This window comes from Macaca fascicularis, chromosome 5 (assembly GCF_037993035.2).
Source record: "Macaca fascicularis isolate 582-1 chromosome 5, T2T-MFA8v1.1".
NCBI classification, from domain to species: Eukaryota; Metazoa; Chordata; class Mammalia; order Primates; family Cercopithecidae; genus Macaca; species Macaca fascicularis.
The window spans coordinates 2,856,652-2,876,100 of NC_088379.1; the positions used below are offsets into that span (position 1 = coordinate 2,856,652).

Genomic DNA, 19,449 nt, shown 5'->3' on the forward strand with positions numbered 1-19,449 from the left:
GTCTGCTCTACCCTCCTCTCCCCCTTTGCCATCCTGGGCCTGTTTCAGGTCATTGGACTCACTGAGCTGTCCAGCAGCCCAGAGGGGCGTGCTTCCTCTCTGCTCCGAAGCACTGTGGGAGAAGGGCAAGGTGGAAAGGTTTGGTTGGTTGGTCAGGTGTTTTGTGTCCAGGGACTGTATGTCTATATAAGTAGTCTCTCTATAGAAGTCTCTAAGACTGTTGTCTTAGAAAATTAAAGCAGTGCACCGTCACACTCACTGAATACTACTATGGGCCAGACAGTGTGCTCAATTCTTACCATAACCCTGGAGGTAGGTATCTCCAGATTACAGATGAGAAAACTAAAGCACAAAAAGATTGAGTAATTTGCCTGAGGTCACACAGCTAGTAAAAGGGAGAGCTGGTATCCAAGCTCGCCAGACTGCAGAGCCCAAAGGCCAAGACGTGGGACTAGAGTTAAGATCTGTCACCTGAACGTGCCTCCTCATAGTGGAGCCAGCAGTGGTAGCTCCTGGACTAGATGTGCAGTCCCAGCTTTCATCTTGATAGCTCCAGAATTCCTCCTTTCCTTGCCACTTTCACTGCTGTTGCTTCATCCTTTCTCACCCCCTGACTAACCACTTGTCCTCCTTCTGCCTTCTGGTTCATCCACAGTATTGCCACAAATTGATCTTTCCACTGAGCTGACCAAATCATCTCACTTTGCTGCTTAAATCCCTCTGTGACTCCCCAACCCCTTGAGGACAAAGTGATACAAAGTTGTCTTTGGCCTGGCTGCTGCCCCCACTCAACCTGGAGCCTGTCAGGGTATGGCACTGTCATACCTGTATATGCACCATCCCTTTGCTCCTAACCCCTTCGTGTCCTCCCTCTGGCCAAGCCAGGCCTGCAGGATTCTGCCGAACCATTGCCCATTCTTCAGAACCCTCCAGGGAACCCTCCCACTTGAGTTTCCAGAATCCAGTGCTCATTTCTGCGTCCCAGAGGATGTGGTGACCAGGTTGCCCATGACTGGGCGTTCCTCCACTCCAGCAGACAGAAGTCCTGCTGAGGGAGAGCCGTGTGTCTGCCCAGCATTAGCAAGGACTGGGGGGGAAGGGCCAGGATCCAGATGTCCCACCTCATCCTAGAGCTCATGTAATCTGGGGAAAGGCAGACATTAAACCAATAGGCTACAAGTAGGTCTTGAATTATAACTATGGTAAGTGCTAAGAGGGAAGATGACGGATTTTAGTGTGTTCAGTGGGAAGGCTCGCCTTGGTCTTGGGTGTTGGGTCCTGGGTGGTCACAGCAAAGGCAGTGCCAGCTTCTCTGAGGAAGTGATCTTTAGGCCAAGGCCTGCAGGATGAGTGTGAGTGCGGTAACGAGCTGAGGCTCACACATTCTAGAGCATGGACACAGCACAAGCAAAGCTTAGGGCCAAGAAGGTGAATAGGTGTGTGCTGGTCAAGGGGAGGCCTTTGTGTCCAGGGCCTTGGTGAGCCGGAGGGTTGGAGGAGGTAGGCCCAGCTCCCTTGGATCTTTTCAGGCCAGAGCCTTGGGAAGCCATTGTTGCGTCCTGAGCAGAGGAGTGACGTGCTCGAATTTACATTCAACAAAGATCACTCTGGCTGTGATGGGAAGAAGGACTGGGAAGAGTTCCTGGTGCAGATGTGTAGGCTCTTGTGCTGCGCCGCTGTGAGAACGTGGTGCTTAGGATCTCCTAAGGAGGTCAGCAGCCAGGGCCTGGTGCCTGGATAGCGGCTGAGGCAAAGGGAGGACCCAAGGGGGCCCCAGCCTGTGCAGGAGCAGCCAGATGGCTAGTCACTCAAAAAATGCATGGATGTTGGCTAGCCAGCTGGCCAGACCCTGATCACCTTCCCTTGGTGCCTTCAACAGTGGTCTGCCCCACAGGGCCCAGGGCAGGGCTTGCCAGTGAGGCAGCTCCTTTGAGAATGCCCTGGTCTTTAGAGCACTGTATACGAATTCCTCTAGTTCATTAGATTTGCGCTGTACTTTGCCTGGGTATAAGAGGTCAGTGTGTAAGGGTTTTATCCATTTTCATCAGTGATTCCAAAGTTGACTTATCAGTGATGATCATTAAAATGCTTGCTGAGATTAAGCCATAGAAACAGATCTTACGACGCACATGACACACTCACATGTGACCCAGTAGGAATGTGACAGGTTACTGAGTTGTCTAAAGTTTGTTCAGATATACTCCTCAAGGCATCGGTTGCTTTTCATATCTACATCTGGTTGAAATTTGACCTGCCGTGTACAGTCTCATAAATCAAGTCCACGTTTTGTGAGATGTGCGCCCTGTGGGCCTCAGCTCATGGCGAGCACATCCCATGAGGCTCATAATGAATTGTCTGTCTGTAGTTTACTTACCTAGGTAAACAGAATATTAATTTTGATATGTGATTAGAAAATTTTTTTTTGTAGGCTTTACCGCCAGCACCTGTTCAGAATCACACAAATAAGCATCAGGTATTCAATGCATCTCTTCAAGACCATATTTATCCGAGCTGTTTTGGGAATACTCCAGAGTGGAATAGTTCTAAATTTATAAGTCTTTGGGGATCAGAAGTGATGAATGATAAGAACTGGAATCCTGGCACTTTCTTGCCAGATACAATTTCTGGTAAGGAATTTGTTAAAACTTTCTTAAAGTTTTAAAATAACCTGAGTAGATTGACATCTTTGCCGTAGTCTCCCGTGGAAACCCTGGCGCAGCTGTAGCCAGCCGCTGCTCCACCACCTTGGTCTCCAATCCTACTCCATCCTGTCGCATCTGCCACCAGTCAGTCCCACTGCGTGACTGAGCAGAGCAAGACTCTGACTCGGTGGCTCCCTGTCAGACCGGTGAGCCACATGGGCGTGGCCTCCGCACTGCTGAGGGTCTGGTGACCATGGTTGGGTGCCCGGCCTTCAATTCTCGAGCAGTGGTGACAATCAGACCTCAGGCCCCCCAGTGCACAGGGGCAGGAAGAAAGTGCCACAGTCGACTTAAATCTGTGACTCACACTCCTTCCTCTGGTTACTGCATTGGCCCCACGTGGCATCTCTCCCCTTTACTAGCTCCTTCCTCCCCAGCCGCCTCAGCCACTGAGGCCCAGCTGTTACTTCAGTCGCAGGGTCAGGGGCACCTGAAAAGGGGCTGGTGCCTACCCCTCATCTCTGTCTTCCTGTGGCCAGAGCTCCTGGCAGCCCCACACCCAGCCCCCGCGTGTGCCAGAACAGCAGGCTACACTTGACATCCTGATCTCTGCTTGGGAAGGATTTCTAGCTGTGTGACCTTGGGCAAATTGCTTGGCCTCTCTGAGCCTCAGTTTCTTCATCTTCTTAGGATGGGAGTAATAGTATCAACCTCAGAAAGTAGTTTTAAGACTTTACGTAACTTTGGAAAGCACCTAGCACAGGAATTGGCACATAGTAGGTGCTCAATACAGTTTTTTCTTAGATTAAGAACTGGTTGACTTAGCGTCATCCCAGTGGGATCCTGACTTCAGTAGCACCCCCAGTGTCAAATGTTCAGTCATCAGCATGTCTTTTAGGGTTTAGCTAAGTATGATTGCTGTCAGAAGCCATAATTTTCCTGTTCTTCTTTGAAGGGAGTGAAATATTAGGGCCAACACTCTCAGAAACAAGACCAGAAGCCCTTCCACCTCCATCTAGCAATGAAACACCTGCAGTCTCGGATAGTAAAGAGAAAAAGAATGCTGCAAAAAAGAAGTGTTTATACAATTTCCAAGATGCTTTTATGGAAGCAAACAAAGTTGTCATGGCCACCTCATCAGCCACGTCCTCCGTGTCCTGCACAGCTACCACAGTGCAGTCCAGCAACAGCCAGTTCAGAGTGTCATCCAAGAGACCTCCTTCAGTAGGTAAGGCTTGAAGGCTCACTGGCCCTCGGGGTCTGCAGGAAGGCTGGGTTTACTGACTTCTCATCTTTGTAACTGCCTTTTACTTGGCCCAGCCCGAGGCGTACGTGTAATTAACTGTGTAATTAACTGACCAAAAATGCTCACACACACAGAGCTGATCCCGAGAGCTGATCCCTAGGACTTTGATTAGAATTGTAGCTATTATGCTAGATTCCTCTGGGGCTTCACTGCACCGTCTTGCTTTTGTCTCTGTTTCTGTTGTTCTTCTGTGATAGGAAGAGGTTATTGCTTGCTTTCTCTTCTCTTTTTCTTTTTCTTTTTCAAGATAGGGTCTTGGCCGGGTGTAGTGGCTCACGCCTGTAATCCCAGCACTTTGGGAGGCCGAGGCGGGCGGATCACGAGGTCAGGAGATCAAGACCATCCTGGCTAACACAGTGAAACCCTGTCTCTACTAAAAATACAAAAAAATTAGCTGGGCGTGGTGGCAGGTGCCTGTAGTCCCAGCTACTCGGGAGGCTGAGGCAGGAGAATGGCGTGAACCCAGGAGGCGGAGCTTGCAGTGAGCCGAGATCGCGCCACTGCACTCCAGCCTGGGCGACAGAGCGAGACTCCGTCTCAAAAAAAAAAAAAAAAGGTTGGGTCTCACTCTTGTTCGCCCAGGCTGGAGTGCAGTGGCACAATCTCAGCTCACTACAGCCTCCACTTCTTGTGTTCAAGCGGTTCTCCCACCTTGGCCTCCTGAGTAGCTGGGACTACAGGCGCCCACCACCATGCACGGCTAATTTTTGTATTTTTTGGTAGAGACGGGGTTTCACCACGTTGGCCAGGCGAGGAGGTCATTGCTTTCTGAGCATGTGGCAAGATTTCTCAGAAGCTGCTTTAGGAAAATGCTGAGCAGATGTGAGCTGGCTCGAGGAGGCCTCACTAGCCAAAGCTGGGAAAGATTGAGCATTAAAAGGAATGAAGAGGCTGAGTGCAGTAGCTCCCAGCATTATGGGAGGCTAAAAGGGGAGGATTGCTTAAGCCCAGGAGTTTGAGACTAGCCTGGGCAACATAGTGATGAGACCCCGTCTCTAAAAACAAAATTTAAAAAACAGTAAGGAAGTTTGACTATAGCATACAAATAAAGTCAAGAATCCAAAGGGATTAGGGTGCTCAAACAGAGCAGTAGCGTGGGAAGCTCCTTCTTCTAGAAGCACACCTCCTCCAAATGTGTAAGAAGGATAGGAGTGGCACTTCAGCATGCTGCGCCCCTGGGGTAACAGCTGGTGCAAGTACGCAGCATTCATGGAGGTTAACGAGGGATGTCAGTTTGGGGAATGGAGTATGTCTGCTGTTCAAAAGCAGCACCCACAGGGAACTGACAGATTACACAGGAATGGTGGGTGCCTGTGTTAATCCATTCTCACGGTGCTATGAAGAACTACCCAAGACTGGGTAATTTATAAAGGAAAGAGTTTTAATTGGCTTTCAGTTCCACATGGCTAGGGAGGCCTCAGGAAACTTACAATCATGGTGGAAGGTACCTCTTCACGGGGGACAGAACGAATACCCAGCGAAGGAGAAGCCCCTTATAAAACCGTCAGATCTCGTGAGAACTCACTAGAACAGCACGGGGGAAGCCCCCACCATGATTCAGTTATTTCCACTGGGTGCCTTCCACTACACAGGGGGATTATGGGAACTACAATTCAAGATGAAATTTGGATGGGGACACAACCAAACCCTATCACTGGGGACTGACAGATTACAAAGGAATGGTGAATGCCAGACTCTGGAGGAACCTAGCAGACAGTGCCATGCACATCACCATGAAACAGAGAGACACTGGTTGCATCCCATTGCCACAAACTCAAAAGAATCCAACATAATATTTGCAGGATTTGTGCCCAGAACATTTTATCTAAATCTACCAAGACAAGACAAATCCAAATGGGCAGACAGGTGGCCTATTAAAAAAAAATGTTAGGCCAGGTGCAGTGGCTTACGCCTGTAATCCCAGCACTTTGGGGAGGCCAAGGCAGGCGGACCACGAGGTTAGGAGATCGAGACCATCTGGCTAGCACAGTGAAATCTCGGCTCTACTAAAAATACAAAAAAAAATTAGCTGGGCGTGGTGGCGGGCTTCTGTAGTCCCAGCTCTGTGGGAGGCTGAGGCAGGAGAATGGCGTGAACCTAGGAGGTGGAGCTTGCCGTGAACCAAGATCGAGCCACTGCACTCCAGCCTGGGCGACAAATCGAGACTCCGTCTCAAAAAAAAAGTTAGTCTTGTGAAAAGAGAAAAGGGTTGGAAGAGGCTGGGTTGGTGGGAAAGCTATAATGGACATGTGAAGGAAATTGGAAAATTGAATATGGGTTGTACCTTAGATGAGAGTATCTTGTCAGTGTTGTTTTTTGTTTTTGTTTTTGTTTTTTGAGACAGAGTTTCGCTCTGTCGCCCAGGCTGGAGTGCAGTGGCCAGATCTCAGCTCACTGCAAGCTCCGCCTCCTGGGTTCATGCCATTCTCCTGCCTCAGCCTCCCAAGTAGCTGGGACTACAGGCGCCCACCACCTCGCCTGGCTAGTTTTTTTGTATTTTTTAGTAGAGACGGGGTTTCACCGTGTTAGCCAGGATAGTCTCAATCTCCTGACCTTGTGATCCGCCCATCTCGGCCTCCCAAAGTGCTGGGATTACAGGCTTGAGCCACCGCACCCGGCCTTCCTGTCAGTGTTAAATGCCATTGAGATGATCATAGTATTGTGGTTATTCAGCAAAATGTCAAAAAGAGAGAGAGGGAGGGAGGGAGGGAAAGAAAGAAAAGAAAGAGAGGGGAGAGACGGGAGGAAATTTTTAAGTAAAAAGTGGCTCACACCTGTAGTCCCAGGACTTTAGGCGGCCCTGATGAGAGGATCGCTTGAGCCCAGGGGTTCAACACCAGCCTGGACAACATAGTGAGACCCTGTCTCTTAAAAAAGAAAAAGGTGATTTTTTTTTTTTTTTCCTTTGAGATGGAGTCTGGCTCTGTCGCCCAGGCTGCTGGAGTGCAGTGGTGTGATCTGTGATCCTCCTGCCTCAGCTTCCCGAATAGCTGGGACTACAGGTACATGCCACCATGCCCGGCTAATTTTTTCTGCTTCTAGTACAGACAAGGTTTCACTGAGTTAATCAGGCTGGTCTCTATCTCCTGACCTCGTGATCCGCTGGCCTGGCCTCCCAAAGTGCTGGGATTACAGGCGTGAGCCACCGCACCCAGCCAAGAAATTTTTTTTGAAAAAGCAAACTGTCGATGTTCTGAGGAGCTCATGCCAAAGTGTTTTAGAGGCGAGTGCAATTGGCAGACATTCAGCCGAAAAGTGTGTGTGCATGTAAGAAATAAAGTTTATAAACAGGACAGAATATTAGGTCGTGATGATGAAGCAAGGTGAAGGATGAATGGGTTCTCTGTGTGTTCTTTCAGATTTTCTGCAGGTTTGAACATTTTTGAAACAAAAACTTGGCAGTGACTCTCACCTCTCTAAATGCAGGTGACGTGTTTCATGGCATCAGCAAGGAGGACCACAGACACTCGGCCCCAGCCGCCCCGAGGAACAGCCCCACGGGCTTGGCCCCCCTCCCAGCGCTCTCGCCTGCTGCACTCTCACCTGCCGCGCTCTCACCTGCCGCTCTTTCACCTGCTTCCACACCTCACCTTGCAAATCTTGCAGCCCCATCATTCCCCAAAACAGCAACCACAACTCCCGGGTTTGTGGACACACGCAAGAGTTTCTGTCCTGCACCCCTGCCCCCGGCCACAGATGGCTCCATTAGTGCCCCTCCAAGTGTCTGCAGGTGAGCCAAGTCCTGATTGGGGACATGGGAGCACTTTGGAAAATGGGTGTTACACTGCACTAGCACAGCTACAGAAACTTCCCTGGGACCATGCAGTTGAAAAGCCTAGTGAAATGCTGAGGGAATGCAAGGATGTCCCCAGCAGAGGCCAAGTGTGGAGGGGCTCCCATCTCAGCCTCTAGTTCTGCAGACAGAAGAGCAGGGGCAGTGGGCTGCCATGGAAAGGTAGGCCAGTTACCCCTAAACACTGACAGCATCGGGGGCGTACATTGTTTGTTATTTGTTGTATAAGTTGTATTTGTTATACCTAGGGTGGAATCAGAAGAAAATGAATGAAATGCGTATAGTAAAAACACAATACGACAAACACTCAACAGGTTTTTGTTTTGTTTTGTTTTGTTTTTGAGACAGAGTCTTGCTCTGTCGTCCAGGCTGAAGTGCAGTGGTGGAATCTCAGTGCACTGCAACCTCCATCTCCTGGGTTCAAGTGATTCTCCTGCCTCAGCCTCCCAAGTAGTGAGACTACAGGCATACGCCACCATACCTGGCTAGTTTTTGTATTTTTAGTAGAGACGGGTTTCACCATGTTGGCCAGGCTGATCTCGAACTCCTGACCTCAGGGGATCCACCTTCCTCGGCCTCACAGAGTGCTGGGAGTACAGACGTGAGCCACTGCACCCAGCCAAACTTTACTTTTAAGACAATTTCTGTTACCTTTGAACTCGCCCATTTGAAGCTATACCCCTTCTCCCCCTTAGTATGGAAGCTGTGGTGGCAGGGACAGTCTTAGAAGGAGTCATTGGAGAGACTGCGTGTTCCTGTTCAGTGGCGCTGTATGAGCGCTTTGAGGGACCGCCTGCATGCGTGCGCACACGCCATGCCTCCCACGTGAGCCCCTGGCCAACGTCTTTGGTGCATGTGTATGACTCCCTAGGAACCTTGGGGCTATGCATCCTCTGCGCTGCCTCTTGTCTGTGAAATGGGCAGGACAGTGGGTGGTCATGCTCAACAATGGGAGTCATTGCCTCCCGGGGCCGGCCACTTGCCGATGAGCTTGTGTGCAATTTTGCAGTGACCCTGACTGCGAAGGGCATCGCTGCGAGAATGGTGTCTACGACCCACAGCAAGATGATGGGGATGAGAGTGCAGATGAGGACAGCTGCTCTGAGCACAGCTCCAGCACCTCAACCTCCACCAACCAGAAGGAGGGCAAGTACTGCGACTGCTGCTACTGCGAATTCTTTGGGCACGGCGGGGTGAGTGCGTGAGGTCAGCACGTCATGATGTGGGAAGTGTGCAGCACACGGGCTCCTCTGCAGAAATTCTGCACCTCTAGGATATATCCATCGTAAAGAAGCAAAGAAAAATATTTGCCCAAAGATTTAGCCATAATGATTTTTTGCTTCATTTTTGCATTTTGTTTGTGGTTTTTAAGGTAATTGGTAAATCAGGGGTGCAGTATTCCTACTGAATACCCATTGGTAGGAGGTTGTTAACCATGGTGTATCCATATGGTGGAACATTGTGGCCAGTGACAGCAGCGTTGTGTGTGTGCAGTTGGATTTCTCTTGCTTGAATACAGAGGGCATTGGTACACACAACGTACTTGTCCATCTTTCCAGAGCTGTGATTTAATTTATACAACCAGTTATCACCCGCAGTTTAAGAGGGATGGGTGGTAGGAATAGCAGGGGCTTATAGTTGTTCTTTTTCTGCTTTAGCTCTGTTTGCATTTCCTAAAATGTGCACATATTTTTATAGTAAGAAATTTGGCAGTAGGATTCAGGGCAGGTTTTTTTTTGTTTTTGGCACCAAAAAGGAAACCTACAAATGGATGGAAAGATACTACAGACACATTTATTGACATGAAAAGATATTCACACCATATTAAATAACAAGTAGAGGCCAAGCACGGTGGCTCATGCTTGTAATACCAGCACTTTGGGAGGCCAAGGGAGGAGGATCTCTTGAGCCCAGGAATTGACCAGCTTGGGCGACACCGTGAGACCCTTTCTCTACAAAAAATGAAGAAAATTAGCTGTGGGTGTGACGGTACATGGCTGCTTTGCTTGAGCCCAGAGACCAAGGCTGCAGTGAGCTATGATCGCACCACTGCACTCCGGCCTGGGTGACAGAGCAAGACCCTGTCTCGAAAATAAGTAAATAAATAAATAAATAAATAAAGTATATTAATCAGAATTTGTAATTGTTTCCTTTTTAGTTTAAAAATTCACTTATGTGCATAGCTGTACATGTTTTACCAGGTTTTTCATGAATATGTAAAATTTGAGGATAGGTATCAAAATGCCACTTTTGGATGACTTGCTGATAGGTTTTTCTTTTTTTCTGCTGGTTTTATTTCCTTACTTTTCACAACAAATATATACTACTTGAATAATAAAACAGTTTATTTTTGGAGGTGTGGTCTGAAATTTATTACATTCAAAATTTTTAAAACTTAAGCGTAACTGTTGTTTTTCTCAGCCTCCAGCTGCACCAACAAGTAGAAATTACGCAGAAATGAGGGAAAAGCTTCGCTTACGGCTGACCAAGAGGAAAGAAGAGCAACCTAAAAAAATGGATCAGATCTCAGAAAGGGAAAGCGTCGTTGACCATCGGAGGGTGGAGGATTTATTGCAGTTTATAAACAGCTCTGAAACCAAACCAGTGAGCAGCACGCGTGCAGCAAAGCGGGCAAGGCATAAGCAAAGGAAGGCAAGTGACAGGTCTCAGCACCTGGAGGTGCCAGGTCTGAGGGCATTTGAGGGTGTTGTGCAACACCAGTCTCCAGGCAGGGCTGAGCTACAGAAGGCTGGGGCTCTGACGTGAGTTTACTTGCCCACAACATTGCTCCGAGAGCCAGCCTGTCGCTGGTGGCCTGAACTGGAGACCGGTAAAAAACTTCACTTTGTTTGTGTTTTCAGGAAATTACTTCCCCTTTTGTAGAATGGGTTTGTTCTTGTGCTGGCTGTCACGAGGGCAGCAGCAGACACTCCAGCTTTATCTGTTGGAGAACCTTCTTTTCCAAGAAAGGAGCCCTCAACTGTAGAGATGGTAGAAGAAAGGCCCAGGTGGGCTTTTGGGGCCTGTGGGTGAAGAAGTGTCTTTGATATGAGACTGGGGCAGGGCACTTGGCACAGGGAAGTCTTCTGGACTCAGGTCTGAGCATGTCCCCCATGCTCCTCTTGTCCCACTGCTGTTCCAGATGAAGACCAGTACATGGCATTGATTAGAGGGGAGGAAAATAAGTCTTCATGGGAAGGCATGAGCAGTTCTCTCCTTTCCAGTGGGCATGGTGTGTCACAAAAAGCAAATGTCAAATAGACAAAAATAATTAGCCAGGAATGGTGGTATACGCCTGTAGTCCCAGCTACTCAGGAGACTCAGGTGAGAGGATCGCTTGAACCTCAGAGGTGGAGGTTTTAGTGAGCCAAGATTATGCTACTGCACTCTAGCCTGGGTGACAGTGAGAGTGTCTCAAAAGAGAAAAAAAAAAAAAAAAAAACCTTTTCTCTTGGAGGATTTTCTAAATGCCCCTATGCTGGAGCAGTTCCAAAGAGCCTTCTGGTTTCAGCTCCCTAAAAATGTCAGGCTCCAAGAGCCAGACCTCAGTGAGCAGATGTGGGCTGCATGCAGAGGGAACTTGTAGGTTCCTGGGGTTCTGACAGTAGGACAGTTGTCTTGGGAAGAGGCCAGGTTTCTGTCCGCGGCATGGTCAGGCAGAGAGGTGAGGAAGAGGACGATCCCACAGTGGACCAGAGGGTGGGCCCGATGTCCTGTGTTGTTACTTCTATCTTAGCTGTTGCGATTGTTCTACCCTTAAGAACTCTGCTCATGCCTCGCAGTCCTGAAGTAGGTTTAGACTGATTATTGGGCCTGATTGGGAGGCTTTAGGGGAGAAGCCTTGTTCTGTGCCCCAGAAGACTGGAGACTGCTGGAGTGGGGAGAACATAGTGTGTCCTCCATTCAGGAGTGTCCAGCATCAGGGGCCCCCACGGTGGTCCAAGGCTCTGAGACCTCCCATTGAGATTCACTGGAGGCCTCTGGGACCCCTTCCTGAGTTTTCAGGGTACTCTCCATCCCAGGCTCTTGCCCTCTGACCTTGCAAGTGGTCTGGATCCAGACTTGAGGCCCAGAGAGGCTGATGTCATAAGCCCTGCTCAGCAACCAGTCCCACCTCGAGGGACCCGCCTCCTGGTGCTTTCTACACCGCACCCATTTTACAGAGCAGCTCACAGATGTGTGTTGAGGCTCACTGGCTGGCTGCTTGTTGAAGGGACGGCAATAGTTCACCTGTTCTGTCCCGTAGCAGGTCCAACCCGGAGGCCTGTGCTGGGGCAGCCACCCTGCTAAAGACCAGGGCACCTGCCCTCACGTGCTTGTTATTGGTCCACGTACTGATAAGACACCCATGTTGGATTTAGATCGGCTCAGAGAGGACGCCAGCTGACCAGTGTGTGCCAGCAAGTGTCCTGATGGAGTCAGTCTCCCCACTTCTGCAGTGCAGCCCCACAACTCACTCCAGACATCGGACTGTAGGACCCACCATGAGGTGGCTGCTGGGTGCTGCTCCTGACATACACATGGAGAAGGATGTTAAATGATTTTTACTTGAATTGTCAAATGAAATTTTTAGTAACATACCAATGTTAAATTTGTATCATAATTTTTAAGTTTTTCAAAAGATAATTTTCCTGTTAATAATATTGTGAAAAATAATTTACACTTGGGGAGTACTTTTCTATTTCTCTAGGAGAAATGCTTTTGCCAGAGTTTCTCATAAGCCCCAGCATTTCTAAAGGTTGGTGGTGGATGGAGCTGTGCTCCTGACACTGATGACTCCCATCTGCTTTCTGAACACAAAGAACAGTTTCCATTTGTGCCCCTGGAGTATGTATGTATACATCACTACTCAAAGGCAGTCTTCACTTGGGATGAAAATTAATTTTCCATCAATTTGGACAGTGAGTCATTTGCTCTGTCCCACTAGTGAAAATATATGGCACTTTTGTTTATCTGCTAGGGTGGGAAGAAGGAATTTCTGTTTCTTTTACTACACATTTCTTTTTGTGGTGCCATCACAGCTCATTGCAGCCTCGACCTCCTGGCTTCAAGCGATTCTCACCTCAGCTTCCCAAATAGCTGGGACCACAGTCGTGCGCCACCACATCCAGCTAATTTTGATACTTTTTGTAGAGAGAGGGTTTTGCCGTGTTGCCCAGGCTGCTTTCGAACTCCTAGGATCACAGGTGTGAGCCGCTACACATTTCTTACATTCCCTGTTCAGGTGAATGCATTAGCCTTCGCCTGGAAAGGTGGCCAGAGTTCTGGCAGCACGTGTGCAGCCTCAGTACTGCCCAGGCAGGCTGTGGTACTGGTTCCATCATCCATTCCTCCAGGCAGCACGATGCCCTGCCGCACCTGTGAAGGGGTAGCTGGCTCCCTGGATGTGTGCTTTGCAGCTGCTTTGCCCTTGGTTACTGTGTTTAGCACCAGGTCAAAGGCTATGGGGAATTTTTTGTTAACTACCACCCCCCCACCCAAAAAAGTAAGCATATACTTTAGTAAATAGATGAAGTTTGACAATCCTGTAGAGTAAGAGAATTGGAGGTGGGTGTGTGTTAAGTTCTGATGTATTACAGCCTCTTCAGAGTTTATGTTCCATATGTGATTCGTTTTTAAAATTATCTTAGTTTTTCTGTATGACTTAAGTTTTAGCACTCACTGTAGTCTTAAACTGCCTTCTTGTCGCATTGGCAGCTGGAGGAGAAAGCTCGCCTGGAAGCAGAGGCCAGGGCCCGGGAGCACCTGCACCTCCAGGAGGAGCAGAGGCGGCGGGAGGAGGAGGAGGAAGAAGAAGAGGAGGAGCGTTTCAAGGAGGAGTTTCAGCGGCTTCAGGAGCTTCAGAAGCTAAGAGCTGTAAAAAAGAAGAAGAAGGAGAGGCCAAGTAAAGACTGCCCCAAGTTGGACATGCTCACTGGAAATTTCCAGGCAGCAACAGAGTCTGTCCCTAACTCTGAAAACATCCACAATGGCTCACTAGAGCAAACTGAAGCACCAGAAACCTCTTCTCAGTCCCCATCCAGGCATATGAACCACTCAGAGCCCAGGCCAGGGCTAGGGGCTGAGGGGGATGCTGCAGACCCCGTCATCACCAGAGACTCCAAATTTCTCCTCCCCAAGGAGGTGAATGGGAAGCAGCATGAGCCACTCTCTTTTTTCTTTGACATCATGCAGCACCATAAAGAGGGAAATGGCAAGCAGAAGCTGAGGCAGACCAGCAAGGCCAGCAGCGAGCCAGCAAGGAGGCCCACGGAGCCGCCCAAGGCCACAGAGGGGCAGCCCAAGTCTCGGGCCCAGACTGAGTCAAAGGCTAAGGTGGTTGATCTCACATCCATCACAGAGCAGAAAAGAGAGGAGAGAAAAGTCAACAGTAATAACAATAACAAAAAGCAGCTGAACCACATCAAGGAAGAAAAGTCAAACCCAACCCCTATGGAGCCCAACTCGCCCAGTGAGCATCAGAACAACAAGCTGGTGCTGGCAGAGTCCCCTCAGCCAAAGGGCAAGAACAAGAAAAATAAGAAGAAGAAAGGAGACAGAGTCAACAATTCAATTGGTAAATACAGAATAGCGGGAAGGTATTTCTGAGCGGTGCCTGGTTTTCCACGTGTGATGTGCTAGTATGGGAAAACACCGGGTTTGGCGTGCTCTCGCCATGTGGCCTCCCTCCTGTAGAAAAGAGCGTAGAGGGGCCGGGCATGGTGGCTTGCACCTGTAATCCCAGCACTGTGGGAGGCCAAGGTGGGCAGATCACCAGAGGTCAAGAGTTCGAGACCAGCCTGGCCCTGTGAAACCCTGTCTCTACTAAAAATACCAAAAAAAATTATCTGGGCTTGGTGGCGTGCCTGTAGTCCCAGCTACTCGGGGAGGCTGAGGCAGGAGAATCGCTTGAACCCAGGAGGCAGAGGTTGCAGTGAGCCAAGATCGGGCCATTGCACTCCAGCCAGGAGACAGAGGGAGACTCCATCTCAAAAAAAAAAAAAAAAAAAAAGAGGATTTCTACCCCCTCCAGTTCCCCAACTGTAGTTCCCCAACATCAGTATTTCCCATGTTTGCTTCGTCATTCTCTCTCCCTCTCTCTCTTATTTTTCTGGACAGAATGCGAGTCACTTCATACATGACACCCCTTTAATCTAAAATACTTCTGTGTATATTTCCTCAAGATAAGGACACTTGGACACATAAAACCACAGTACAGTGATCAAAATGAAGAAGTTGGCACTGATCCAGTGCTATTCTCTAATGGTACACCTTACTCATGTTTCTCCAGTTGTCCCTTTAACATCCTTTATAGCAAAAAAAAAAAAGCTCTGTTGTTTCTCCTGACGTGGGATCCAGTCCAGGATCCCCTGTCATATCTCTTTAGTTTCCTTTCCTTTGGATCGGTTTCTCTGTTTTTCATGACCTTGACTTTTTTGAAGAGTGCAACCCATTTATTTTTTTAGAGTAACCCTTGGTCAGGGTGTATGTCCCATGTCTTCCCGTCAGATTCAGATTCCATGTTTTGGGCAGCAACACCATTGATGTGACCAGTCCCTGCTGGTGTATCCCACCAGGAGTGGATGGTGGCGTCTGTCCCTTCACTGGGGACGGGAACTCTGATCCTGGGTTGAGCTGGTCTGCCCATTTTCACTACGGTCAAGTTAGTATTTCTCCTTTGATAATTAGTAAGTGTCTTATGGGGAGACGAGTATCCCGTTTTTATTGAACATTCACCAACTAGTTGTAGCATCCATTAATGATTCTTGCCTGAAATGTTTATTACTGTGTTGTCATATGGTGATTTTTTTTTTTTTTTTTTTGAGATGGAGTTTCGTTCTTGTTGCCCAGTCTGGAGTGTAATGGCGTGATCTTAGCTCACCACAACTCCCACCTCCCGGGTTCAAGCGATTCTCCTGCCTCAGCCTCTTGAGTAAATGGGATTACAGGCATGCACCACCACACCCGGCTAATTTTGTGTAGTAGAGGTGGGATTTCACCATGTTGGTCAGGCTGGTCTCAAACTCCCGACCTCAGGTGATCCGCCCACCTCAGCCTCCCAAAGTGCCGGGATTACAGGCGTGAGCCACCGCCCCCGGCCCCAATGGTGATTTTTCTAGTATTATTCTTTCTGTATTTGTTACCTGCCATTCAACTGTAGGAAGAGCTTTCCAACCCCATGTTTTTTTTTTTTTTCATTTAGTTATATCAGGATGGATCCACGAATTTTTACTTGATGCTATAGATTAGAATCTTTTACAAACGCTATTTATGTTGCTGTTCTGATTGTCTGAGATTTGGTCAGTGGGAGACCCTCGGAATGGCTTTTTCCTTAGATGGTTTGAGGTGGCCCTACCAGCCTTTAAGCACTTTATACTTTCTGTCATGGTTCGATGCTCTGGGCTCATCTCATGTCTTCTCTCTCCCAGCCCTGAACCAGCCGTTTCTCCAAGGAGCCCTATTCTTTCTTGAACAGTGGTGTTCAGAAACCCAGACCTGGACACTGCCATATGGCATTGCTTCTAGGCCCTGTCAGTCAGCAGAGCGGCAGGAGTGGGGCTGTGAGCGTGTGCACATGAGCACCTGCCACCTACGCACGCAGAGATGTCTATTTTATCTGATTGCTATGTACAGGCCGTGCGTTCCCACAGATATCCCAGCCCCACTCCTGTGCTGCAGCAAGTGTTCTCCCTTCCCCCGCCCACCTTTTTAACTCCTTAGATAGTAAGAACCTGGACCCCATCATCCACGGTGCCTTTACTGACTTGCCGAGTCCTACAACACAGGTAAAGGGTTCAGAAGTGCCTGCCTTGACCCTGATGGGAAACTCTGGGCATGCTTTTGGTATTTGTTCAGTTCTTTGTGTCTTTAGCTAACTCAGGGTGTGGTGATAACACTGAATTTACAAATGACTTAAATTAGTTCTTTGCACCTTTAGTACAATTATGCTACTCATTTAAAACATATCTGATTGCATTTTTCCATTTGTATTCCATTTTGTTTTCTCCCCTACCCAATCCCTCTTTTTTTTTTTTACCTACTCCCTGTACGTAACTAATCAGTTTCTTATTTGCTTTTCTTTTTTACGTAAAAGGTAGTATATTACAGATTTAATATTGAGTTTTGGATTTTTTTCTACTTAATATATTCTGGGAATCACTGCACATCAGTTCCTAGAGATTGTCCTCATTCTTTCTACAGCTACACAGTACTCCATTTAAAGTGTACTCTGATTTCTTCAGTCACTCCTCTGTGTGCAAGCATTTAGGTTGTTTCTAATGCTTTGGTTTTTTGTTTTTGTTTCTGTTTTGAGGTGGACTCTCACTCTGTCATCTAGGCTGGCATGCAGTGACACAGTCTTGGCTCACTGCATCCTCCACCCCCCAGGTTGAAGCAGTTCCCTCAGCCTCCCAAGTAGCCGAAATTACAGGCAGGTGCCACCACACCTGGCTTATTTTTGTATTTTTAATAGAGATGAGGTTTCACCATGTTGGCCAGACTGGCCTTGAACTCCTGACCTCAAGTGACCTGGGACTACAGGTATGAGCCACCGTGCCTGGCCTCAGTGCTTTGTTTTAATCATTACACCCAGTGCTACAGTGAGTACTTGTGTGCATATGTATTTCCATATTGTTTGGAGGTGCTTCCTTGGAGCATTTTCCCAGAAGGGAGAGGACTGGGTCAAAAGGTAAGTGTGTTCCCTGTGTGGTGGCTCATGCCTGTAATCCCAATACTTTGGGAAGCCAAGGCAGAAGGATTACCTGAGATCGGGAATTTAAGACCAGCCTGGGCAAAGTAGCAAGACCCCGTCTCTACTTTAAAAAAAAAAAAAAAAAAGACACTTAGCTGAGCGTGGTGGCGCACGCCTGTAGTCCCAGCTACTCGGTAGGCTGAGGCAGGAGAATCACTCGAGCCCAGGAGTTTGAGGCTGCAGTGAGTCGTGATTGCACCACTGCACTCCAGCCTGGGTGACAGAGTGAGACCCTGTCTCTTAAAAAAAATTTTAAAGCAGCCGGGCACAGTGGCTCACTCCTGTTATCCCAACACGTTGGGAGGCTGGGGTGGGCGGATCACGAGGTCAGGAGATCGAGACCATGCTGGCCAACATGAAACCCCTTCTCTACTAAAAATACAAAAATTAGGTGGGCATGGTGGCTCATGCCTATAATCCCAGCTACTTGGGAGGTTGAGGCAGGATAATCACTTGAACCGGGGAGGTAGAGGTTGCAGTGAGCCAAGATCACACCAGTGCACTCCAGCCTGGCAACAGAATGAGACTCTGTCTCAAAGAAAAAAAAAAATTTAAGGCTGGGCACGGTGGCTCACATCCATAATCCCAGCAGTTTGAGAGGCCAAGGCAGGCAGATCACTTGAGGTCAGAAGTTCGAGGCCAGCCTGGCCAACATGTGGAAAGAACCCTGTCTCTACTAAAAATACAAAAATTAGTCAGGTGTGGTGGTGCTCTCCTATAGTCTCAGCTACTGGAGACACCGATGCAGGAGGATCACCTGAGCCCAGGAGACGGAAGTTGCAAGTCAAGATCACGCCACTGCATTCCAGTCTGGGCGACAGAGCAAGACCCTATCTCTAAAACAAAATAAAATAAAAATTTTTAAAAAGGTAAGTGCTTTCATAGTTTTTTTGCTAGCTACGTCCAAGTTCTCCAAACCTTCCAGTCAGCCTACCCACCAGCAGCATCTGAGTGCCTGTTTGGCCACAGCCTTGCTTACAGAGTATGTTGTCAGGCTTTTTAACTTTTGCCAATCCATTAGCTGCAGTAAGCCCTCAGTGTGGTTTTCATTTGCATTTTTCTCTAATTACAATGAGGTCAATATTATTAAGGTCTCTTTCTTTTTGTGTGTATGAATTTTCTTTTCATATCTATTTCTCATTTCTTACTAGGTTTTTGGCCTTTTCCCTTTTGTATTCAAGAATTTTTTATACGGTAGGGACATTAACCTTTTACTCATGCAGTGTATGCTGCAGACGTTCTCTCAGTTCGTAAGTCGTCTTTGACTTGATGTATGCTCTTCAGTCAGGAAATGTTCTTCCTTTTATGTGGTCAGCTTCTTGATTTGTTATTGCCTCTGGATTTTGAATAATTGTTAGAAAGCTTTACCCTAACATTGTGATTAAAGAGGAACACACCCATGCTGCCTTCCAGTATCTGTGTAGTTTCATTTTTTTTTCATTTATATCCCTAATATGTTTGGAAATTTTTCTTCTGTGTGGTGTGAAATATGGATCCAATTTCTCTTTTTCCAAATGGTTAACGAGTTGTCCCAGCACATTATTATTATTTATTCTTTTTTTTGGGGGGTGGGGTATAGGGTCTCGCTCTCTCACCAAGGCTAGAGTGTGGTGGTGTGGTCATAGCTCACTGCAGCCTTGAACTCCTGGGTTCAAGTGATTCTCCCGCCTCAGCCTCCTGAGTAGCTGGGACTACAGGCATGTGCTACCATGTTGGCAATTTTTTTTTTTTTTTTCCTTCTTTTAGTAAAAACAGGGTCTTACTACATTGCCTTAGCTGGCTCTAACTGCTGGGCTAAAGCAATCTTCCTGCCTCAGCCTCCCACAGTGCTGGGATTACAGACATGAGCCACCATGCCCGGCCTTAGCACCAGTTATTATAAAGTTCATCCTGGACCAGGTGTGAGGGTGATGGCTCATGCCTGTGATCCCAGCACTTTGGAGGGCCAAAGCAGGAGGATCACTTGAGCCCAGGAGTT

The 19,449-nt window shown here is 48.1% G+C and overlaps 1 protein-coding gene across 20 annotated transcripts in view; it reads left to right on the forward strand.

The window, feature by feature from the left end:
• FAM193A (family with sequence similarity 193 member A) overlaps positions 1-19,449 on the forward strand; it is a 199,896-nt gene that overhangs the window by 151,821 nt on the left and 28,626 nt on the right. For 19 of the 20 annotated variants that reach the window (XM_065544685.2, XM_074039248.1, XM_074039246.1 and 16 more), the window contains 6 exons: positions 2,429-2,627; positions 3,598-3,870; positions 7,375-7,678; positions 8,751-8,934; positions 10,163-10,393; positions 13,439-14,297. In XM_065544685.2, coding sequence (XP_065400757.1) covers positions 2,429-2,627; positions 3,598-3,870; positions 7,375-7,678; positions 8,751-8,934; positions 10,163-10,393; positions 13,439-14,297 — 2,050 coding nt within the window. The remainder of the gene's footprint in view (positions 1-2,428; positions 2,628-3,597; positions 3,871-7,374; positions 7,679-8,750; positions 8,935-10,162; positions 10,394-13,438; positions 14,298-19,449) is intronic. The other variant, XR_012434560.1, reaches the window with a different exon arrangement.